The 8,895-nt window shown below is 39.1% G+C and overlaps 2 protein-coding genes across 3 annotated transcripts; one reads left to right on the plus strand and one right to left on the minus strand.

The window, feature by feature from the left end:
• LOC107605908 (uncharacterized protein At4g04775-like) lies at positions 3,804-4,273 on the minus strand. Its single transcript, XM_016307859.1, has 2 exons — positions 4,187-4,273; positions 3,804-4,109 (listed from the first exon to the last, which is right to left on the minus strand). The coding sequence occupies exons 1-2, from the start codon at positions 4,271-4,273 to the stop codon at positions 3,804-3,806; spliced, it is 393 nt and encodes a 130-aa protein (XP_016163345.1).
• LOC107629296 lies at positions 4,884-8,688 on the plus strand. Of its 2 annotated transcripts, none has more exons than XM_016332061.2 (3): positions 4,884-5,173; positions 5,644-5,812; positions 7,872-8,688. In XM_016332061.2, exons 2-3 carry the CDS (start codon positions 5,710-5,712, stop codon positions 8,525-8,527), a joined length of 759 nt encoding a protein of 252 aa, XP_016187547.1. In that variant the 5' UTR covers positions 4,884-5,173; positions 5,644-5,709; the 3' UTR covers positions 8,528-8,688. The 2 variants fall into 2 exon arrangements, with proteins under 2 accessions (XP_016187547.1, XP_016187539.1); XM_016332053.2 differs by having other exon boundaries at positions 4,886-5,173; positions 5,634-5,812.

Consider the following 8,895-nt stretch of genomic DNA (forward strand, 5'->3'; position numbering starts at 1 on the left):
CTGAGAGGAGATGCAGGCATCAATGAACTCCGAGAGAATAAGATGAAGAATTCAACGACGGATGAATTCTACATTTACTTCGACCATCAAGTTGATGAGCCAGAGATAGTGGATGAAGCTACTGCGGCAGAAGCAGGGGTGGAAGAGTTTGATGACCCAATTGATGTGGACAGCATCATGAGAAAGCTCCAACCATCACCATCCACAGAAGCTGATGGGCAAGAAAGTGAGGAGGATGAAATGTATAAACCTCCTCCGAGTGACTCAGAGACTGTTTCGGATGAGGACTGTTCCAGTGTTGATGAAGACGATGATAGGATGAGGAAAAAAAGAAGTGTGAAAGGAAAGGAGAAGGTTCTGCCAAAGACAAATAGCAGTGTGAAAGAAGGGACAGGGGCAGAGTCAAGTGGAGTTAAAAATAGAGGTAGAGTAAGGAGTGCAAGGGGTAGTGCTGCCAAAGGTGATGGGCCTACTGTGAAGACCAGAGGAACAGCCAAGCCCAAGAAAACTGGGCCAAGAGAAAAGCCCAAAAAGACCAGGCCTGCTCCAAAGCCTAGAAGGAATGGGCCTAATGCAAATCAACAAAGAAGTAGGCCTGCTGTAGATGCTGAAGAACCTCTTCCTAATGTGCAACCCAGGAATCTGCCTCCAATTGGACTCTATGTGAGTGAGGAGGTTTCAGATGATGATGATCCGATTTATGAGTATGCATCAGAGGAACTCCACACACCAGTGTCTTCAGAGGATGAGGGAGAAAAGCATGAGTTTCCAGTTTTCAATGAAAAGTATGGGTTCGGGGAGGGTAGGTTCGAGATAGGAACAAAGTTTGCAACAATTGATGGGTTCAAGGAAGTGGTAAAAGACATGTTCATTTCTGAAGGGAGGGAACTGCTGTGGATCAAAAATGATAAAGAAAGGGTGAGGATTGGCTGCAGAGGTGAAGAATGTCCATGGCTAGCACATCTATCCTACAATAAAACATTGTTATGTTATCAGGTAAAGACTTACAAGGCAGAGCATACATGTGCTAGAGACCTGGGCAGCAATGCAGCTGATCAACACTGGGTCAGCAAGAAAGTGAAGAAGAGAATGGCTAGTCAACCTCATATGACTACTAATGAGGCAATTGAGTTTCTTAGAGAAGACTTTAATCTAGTGTTGCATCCGAAGATGGTCTACAGGGCAGTGAAAGAGGCCAAAGAGAGGATTATGGGAAATGAAAAGGAACAGTATGGGAAGCTTAGGGACTATGCCATGGAGATCATTAAGAGTAATCCGGGATCGACTGCAAGAGTTGACGTGATCCCAATCCCTCAATCCCTACCTGTCTTTGACAAAATCTATATCTCCTTTGAGGGTTGTAAGCAAGGCTTTAAGTCTGGGTGTAGGCCTTTCATCCATCTAGATGGAGCATTTTTGAAGACATATCATGGAGGCCAACTACTGTCAGCGGTGGCACAGGATGCCAATAACCAATTCTACGTAGTAGCATATGGAGTTGCAAGATCGGAGACGAAGGAATCCTGGAAATGGTTCCTCACACTGCTTCAGGAAGATCTGGGTGATGCACATCAATTTGGTTGGAACTTTATGTCCGACCAACAAAAGGTCAGACTTCTACATCACTGCATATTAGTGTATCATGTTAAATTACTGCATATTAGTGTAGGATATTAATATAATGCATGTATGTGGTAGAAATGGAATTTAGTGCATATATGTGTTTGCAATGGATATTAGTGCATAGGTGTGAATGATATTTTGAATACTGCAAATATGTGTTTGTAATTGAAGTTATTGTAAATTACTGAATGCAATTTAAACTGCTACATATATGTGTATGCAATATTATGTGTTGGCAGGGTCTGCTACCAGCCTTAAAGGAGGTAATGCCCGAGAGCACATCATCGGAACTGTGTGATGCACATGTGGAAAAACTTCATAAATAGGTTCAAAGATATGCACATTAGAGACATCGTATGGGACTGTGCTAGGTGCACCACTGAACCAGAGTTCAAAGAGACCATGGAGAAGCTGAAGGGGGTGAATAAGGCAGCATGGGAGTATCTAATGAGGTTTGAACCAGCCACTTGGGTTAAGGCTTTCTTCAGTCATGGCCCCAAGGTGGATAACCTAACTAACAACATGTGCGAGGTATTTAATTCAAAAGTCGTTAAATATAGAATGAAGCCAGTTTTGACTATGTGTGAGGAAATTAGGTGCTACCTAATGCGGAGAATGACCAAGCATATTAGGCTGTTAGAGCACCATAGTGGAAAGCTTGCACCTGTTCAGGAGAAAAGGTTGCAGAGGCTGATAAAACCCAGCAGCAGGTGGATTGCCGAATGGGTGGGAGATAACGAAAGAAAGAGATTTCAAGTTAGCATAAAGCAAACCAAAGTAGATGTGGATTTGATCAAACACACTTGTTCATGCAATGTTTGGCAACTGACCGGTATATCTTTAATTTTGAGTGATTTTCTTTAAGGCTGATCTACTATAATGCTAGGTAATATGTTTTGAATGATTTCAGGGCTGATCTAATATAGTGCTAGGTAATATATATGTTTTGAATGCTTTTAGTGATGATGTAATATATTGCTATACAATATGTTCTGAATGATTTTAGAGCTGATCTAATATAATGATAGGTAATATGGTATGTGGTTTTGATTCAGGCATGCCATGCATTCACGGTATTGCTGCAATTAGAAAGAGGCATGACCAGGTAGATGATTATGTGCATTCCTGGTTATGTATGGAATCTATTCACAAAACATATGCACATTGCATAAAATCAGTTCCAAGTGAGGAATTTTGGGTAACCACTGACCAGCTGAGGCCTGCTCCACCACCCATCAAGCGACCTATTGGGAGGCCTAAAGTACACAATCGCAACAAGGATCCTGTTGAGGCTCATATTCAGGGTGACAAGCTTAAGAGAAGCTTTCAAGTGACATGCAGCAAGTGCAATAAGAAAGGCCACAACTACAAGACATGTAAGGGAGCACCAAGCAACCCAAACTGGAAACCAAAAAAGAAAAAAGCTAAGAAGACTGATGCAAACACAGAACCCTTGGAGCAGCTTCCCCTATCACAATCAGCCCCTCAACCAGAGGTATCCCTGCTATTGTTTAGGATCGATCTGTACATTTTAAATTTTGTCAGTGGTTACGATGTCCTATTAACTTTTTTTTAAGGACTAATTTGTCCATGTTCTTTCCTTGTTTGATCTATGTTGCATAGGATCAAAGCCAGACACAGACTGAAAGTTTGGCTGAAAATAATGCTGTGCAAGAGAAGTCTACAGTAAGCATCCCCCACCCTAAATAATACACTCATAATCACAATCACTTTATTCATGTCAATGCATTTGAACAACTGAATAAGTTGGTTACTTTTGCAGAATCATGTCATCAGCCAGAATGCTGCAGCAACAACACCATCCGCTCCAGTCCAAATTCCATTCAAGCCTCCATCCCAGCAGCCAAGAATGGGGCAACCCAAAACCCCAGCTACTTCCTCCAAATTCAGACCCAAGCAGACAATCAGAAGGCCCCGAGCAAGTGCAAATCCAACCAGATGTTTTGTTATTTTGTGGCAAACTTCTTTATGTTTTGGATTAAGACAGATACATTGTTGTTCATATTTTGCTCATAATATATGCAGAATTACTACCTTATATAATAGCTGATTCACAGAATTACTACCTTATTTTTTGTTCAACAATGGCAATTTTCATTGAATAGCCAACAATGACAATTTTCATTACATCATCAACATTATACATCAACTCATCATCCTCACCACTTTAAGATACATACAGCAACAACAAAAACTACACTAATCAAAGCAATGTGCCACATACTCATTTTTTTCTCCTTCTCCATACATAACAGTTTCCTCTCCAACTCTTTCATTTTTTTCTCCAATTCCTGGCTTCGCACCAGTTGAATTTTTTCTTCCAATTCCTGACTTCGCACCACATGATCTTCAATGTCTACACCTCCAACATCATCCACAGCACCCAATGCTTCAGACTCCATGACCCTAATTTTTTTCAAGTGTTCATCAAGCCACACAAAATACCGGCAACACCGTTCTTTAACCTGGAGCAATTTTTCAGATAACACCATAATTAGACACAGAACACTCTCATCCAACTACTATAAAAATAATTGCTCACCTTGAAGAATGGACACCCGAAAAATATTCTATTGGGATTGGATGCTGTTCTTGACTTGTAAAGAATGGCATAAAGGCGCAACCCCATCTCGATCACAAGCTCCAGCAACAGTGGATGAAGATCCCCGTCCAGGTCTTGTGCATGAAGAACTCCCCTCGCTCATCATGGACGATCGCACAAGCAGCGGCCATGACTTCCACCTTGCGTTTGGATGAAATAGGGCTCACTGGTGGCAACGGCGTCGTTTGGCACTTCAGGGACTAATTTGTCCACTTAAATTTCGTCCCAATCCACCTCAGCGAGCGTAACGGCCACGTCATTCAGTGCCCCTCCATGTCAGCTGGGTCCGTTGCCGTTTTTGGCCCAAAACGGACGGAAGGGTATAATTGTCTCCCATTTTAAAACGTAGGGGATCGAAATGTATTTTCCAATCTTGAGGGACGAAAATGTTCCCGTTTTAAAAGGTCAGGGACCTATTTGTCTTTTAATCTAATAATAAAACTATGGATAATATTATAAATACACAAAAAATAATATTTTTTTATTATTTGCTTACTTATAATAAATTTTTTTTTAGTGAGACTCGCACTAAAATTTTTTTCCTTTCCATTTTTTTAACCAAAAAAAATAAAATTTTCCATTCTTTCTATTCATTCATTTTCTTTCCTCGAATTTGCTATAGTGTAAAGCTCGAAAAGCCTTGTGTTTACTGCTTTTAAAAAAACCCTAGATCATTACTCACCCCAACTCCCCTACCCTTGGCTATTGTTGCCGCTACAGAGGAAGTCTATCATCCTTCCTGCTCCTTCTCTGTCTTCGAACTCCACCAGAGTTGCCGCCGATATCGTTATTCCGTTCGACCTCTCCTCCTTCATCGCTACTGCGTTCAACTTCTCATCTCGCGTCTCTACTCGCCTCTGTGCTCTCCTCTCTGATTACGTCTTTGCTCGCCTCTTCGCCCCGTCTCTGCCCACCCTCGCGGCCCTGGTATCACATTTTGCATTCTCAATTTCTGCATTGAATTTGCTTCATGATTCTTGGATTTGATGAGTGATTTATCCTAATTTCTGCCTTCTTGTTGAGTTGCTGACTTGCTGTTTAATTGGAGAATTTTTTTTGTTTATCGTCATTTCATTAATTTGATTAGTAAATGGAGATTTTTGCGGTTTAATTTGATTGGCAATTTATCCTAAATTTTATTTCCGAGTTGATGTTTAATTTATGTGTTGAAAAGTAGGCAAATTATTATGTGAGAAGTAAAATTTTGAATTTTATTGTCATTGAATCAGTGAATTTCTTTATATATTTAGATATTTATATTCTTTCAGTTCTCGCAACTTTGTGTTAAAGAATAAAGAAAAGCTCCAATTTTTGTCTTTATTCAATCTTTCGTAGCATTATTCATGTGATTAGTATTGTAACATTTTTCCCTCTGTAAACTGGGAAGGTTTGCAAAGTAACAGCAGACCTCCTTTTGAAGCTGAAATTTTGTTAAAAGAGGAGCAGCAGCAGCCAAAAGACCAATGAATATACTTTCAGTTGCACGTAGGTCATTGAATTTTGTTTCGATAAAGCAGTTTCGTCAAACACATTTGCTCAGACGACTTTCTACACGGCGGGTTCCTGGTACTTTGGATTTTATCCATATTTTCTTTTTGCTGATATCAGTAGTTGATATTTCTCATTATTTGGATGTTTTCTTGTTTTGGTTCTAATTTTGTCTCTGATTGAGCTTGTGAATCTGTTTGGCCATGTGAAAGTCTTTTTGTTTTTAATCCTGATAGTGTGTGACTGTAAATGTTGCTAAACAAATATGCTTTTGAGGGATAGATTCCCCCCTCCCCCCCTTTCTCCCAAAAAAAATTGTACTTATAGAGTTTGGCATGATTTAGTTTTCATGTAGAAGCAGAACCAAATTTAAAACTGATTTATGACATCTCAATATTTTTGAACCAGTTTAAAACTGTAGACATGCTTACTGAATGAGAAAGCTCTTCGCCCCCCGAACCTCTGTGTCTGTGTGTGTATCTCGGCCTCTCCCCGCCGGATGCTTTAAAGTCTTATGTGGTTTTCATAGCATTGACTGTGTGGCTTTACGAGCTGATTTTGGCTGGCAAATAGCACTCACTCTTTCTATCAAGTAAAACCGGTAACAAAAATAACTACACCAAGCTAAACAAATTATGATCTGCAGCAGAAAAAAAACAGTTTATTAAATTAAGTTGCTTTTATTTTTTTTTTAAAAAAAGGGAACTGGCTTTTAAATTTGGTTTTGGTTTGCCTACATTTTGGTTCCAATCAGGAATGTTTCCATGCACAACCCTAAATCCTTGGATCTGCTTATGTTGGACATGTTTTAGACTTGGTTCCTTTTGGCATATTTGGGGCATGAATTGTGAATGTCTTGTTAGGTATTACTTTATTATCAAGTTTGAAAATGATGATGTAACTATATAATTTACAGAAGTCATCATTATTAATTGTGAGCTGCTGAGCTATATTGTTGTCTTGCTCTCTGCTACAGATTTAATATTGTGATTCCCAAATTACATCATTATATCACATGCCATTAGAACCTTTTAAAGGCATGTTTGTTTGCTATTTTGAGAACTAATAATTCCTAAAGATCTACAAGTATGCCTGATCCTGCTTTTAGAATGGGTTCTAAACACATCTAGTATTCTAGTCACAAGATAGATGTAATAAAGTAGGATAAAGAACTTAGAAATGCTGAAGAGTATGTTATAATATTTGTGTGTCTACTTGGTCTATGCAAAATAATTATAGTATTGCTGGCACAATGTTTATATTGAAAGGGGTAAATCTGTGTGCTGTATTGAAGGAAGAAGGAATGGAAGTGAAATTAAAGAAAATCTCTGGACATTTCAATTTATAATATGCTCAGCTGAGAACTTGATTTTTGCTTCCTTTATTACAAATGTAGTATTATTTTTGTTGCAAATGTTTGGATAAATATCAATGTCCTATTTGTTGTCCCAAACATTTTAAAAGTGACTTTATTTTTCCCACTTAAGACCACCAAAAATCAATAAAGGGTATATCCTTTCAAAAAGTTTTTTTTAGAAATTAAAAGAAATCCCAAGATTTCCAAGATCTGGTAATAGGTGATGGAAAATCAGAAAATAGAGAATGAATGGAAAGAAAATAGGGATTTTGGTTATGATGGGGTGTGTGTTAATGTGATTACTGAAAAATAAATTCCCTCAAGTTTTTCACTAGCCTTCTGAAATTCTGCAGTCCTTTTTGTTATCCCTCTCAACTCCAATCACTAGCAAATATAATATTCATCAAAAGACTAAAATGCAATGTAGTATGTCGCAGAAAGTAGAACTGCTAATTCATGCATAACAGAGGGAAAAATATTGTATTATATGAATTAGTGATTGCTAATGTAGTGGATTTAATAACTTCTCACCTGTTAAGTTCTAACTAAAATATGCCTTTTATATTATGCTTCAAATGTTCGGAAAAGTCGTATAGTTCGATTTCCACTTTATTGATGCTTGTCTTAGTGTTCATCTAATTTATCTAAACTAAATCAGTTAGGTTGTTCTGCAGTAGTAGTGTATGGAGCGGTCCTTGTCAGATGCTTTCTGATTTCTGATGGGTTCATATGAATTTATATCTGTATTAATGTTTTTATTTGCATGCTTCCATTCTTCAGCACTTCATCATTTTCGGTCCTCAACACATGGATGGCCCATCAACGCAAATCCTACTTGCAAAACTTCCTCCCAACTTGCAGCTACCCAAATAAGATGGGCATCTCAATCTGCAACTACAGAGGAAGACAATAAGATTAGCATTGGACCCCGAAGTGGAGGACAATCCCAGGAAGATGACAAGGAAGCTGGAGTTGTTTATTATGGTCCAATCTCAAATACCATAAAGAAAGTGAAGCTTCTGTCTCTCTCAACTTGCTGCCTTTCAGTATCATTGGGTCCAGTGATAACCTTCATGACATCCCCTGATATGAATGTCATCCTGAAAGGCGCAGTGGCATCATCTGTAATATTCTTTAGTGCTTCAACCACTTTTGCCCTTCACTGGTTCGTTAGCCCTTACGTTCACAAACTGAGGTGGCAGCCTGGCTCAGACAGCTTTGAGGTGGATATGATGACGTGGCTCGCAACTTATACTCCGAAGACTATTAAGTTTGCTGATATTCGTCCACCTCAGACCAATAGGCCTTTTGTGTCATTTAAGGCTAACGACAACTTTTACTTCGTCGATGCAGAGCACTGTCATAACAAGGCACTTCTGGCCAGACTCACCCCACGAAAAGAAACTCATCACGACTCAGCTTTCAAAAACTTGTGATTTGAAACATATTTTATAGTAATTTACCTTTTGGATAAGTGAGGAGTATTTAGCCCTGCCTTGGAATTATGCTCCCTTGAGATTTGATCTCTTGTACGGATGGTATAAACTCTCTTAGATTTGATAAATAATGTGCACAGTTGGTGTGGCAATTTATGTTATATGAGGAGGCATGTTTGCTACTAATTGGAAATAATTTTATATTATTATGTTGTATGGAGTTATAGATGTGGTAAGGAGCATAGTCATCAGACCCGGCCCGACTTGGTCACCTGGCTGGCCGAGCCACTCATTGAACCGGTTGTGCATCGGATCTGGTCGAACCCGGTTCAACTCGACGGGTTTTCATGAAACCTAGTGACCCGGCT

The sequence above is a fragment of the Arachis ipaensis genome, chromosome B01, assembly GCF_000816755.2.
Source record: "Arachis ipaensis cultivar K30076 chromosome B01, Araip1.1, whole genome shotgun sequence".
Taxonomy (NCBI): domain Eukaryota; kingdom Viridiplantae; phylum Streptophyta; class Magnoliopsida; order Fabales; family Fabaceae; genus Arachis; species Arachis ipaensis.

Excerpts from the sequence above, each read along its gene's own strand:
- LOC107605908 (XM_016307859.1), bottom strand. The coding sequence starts at position 4,273 with ATGGGGTTGCGCCTTTATGCCATTCTTTACAAGTCAAGAACAGCATCC. Across the intron at positions 4,110-4,186 it reads TCGGGTGTCCATTCTTCAAG|GTTAAAGAACGGTGTTGCCG; the intron begins GTGAGCAATTAT and ends AAATTGCTCCAG.
- LOC107629296 (XM_016332061.2), top strand. The coding sequence starts at position 5,710 with ATGAATATACTTTCAGTTGCACGTAGGTCATTGAATTTTGTTTCGATA. Across the intron at positions 5,813-7,871 it reads TTCTACACGGCGGGTTCCTG|CACTTCATCATTTTCGGTCC; the intron begins GTACTTTGGATT and ends TCCATTCTTCAG.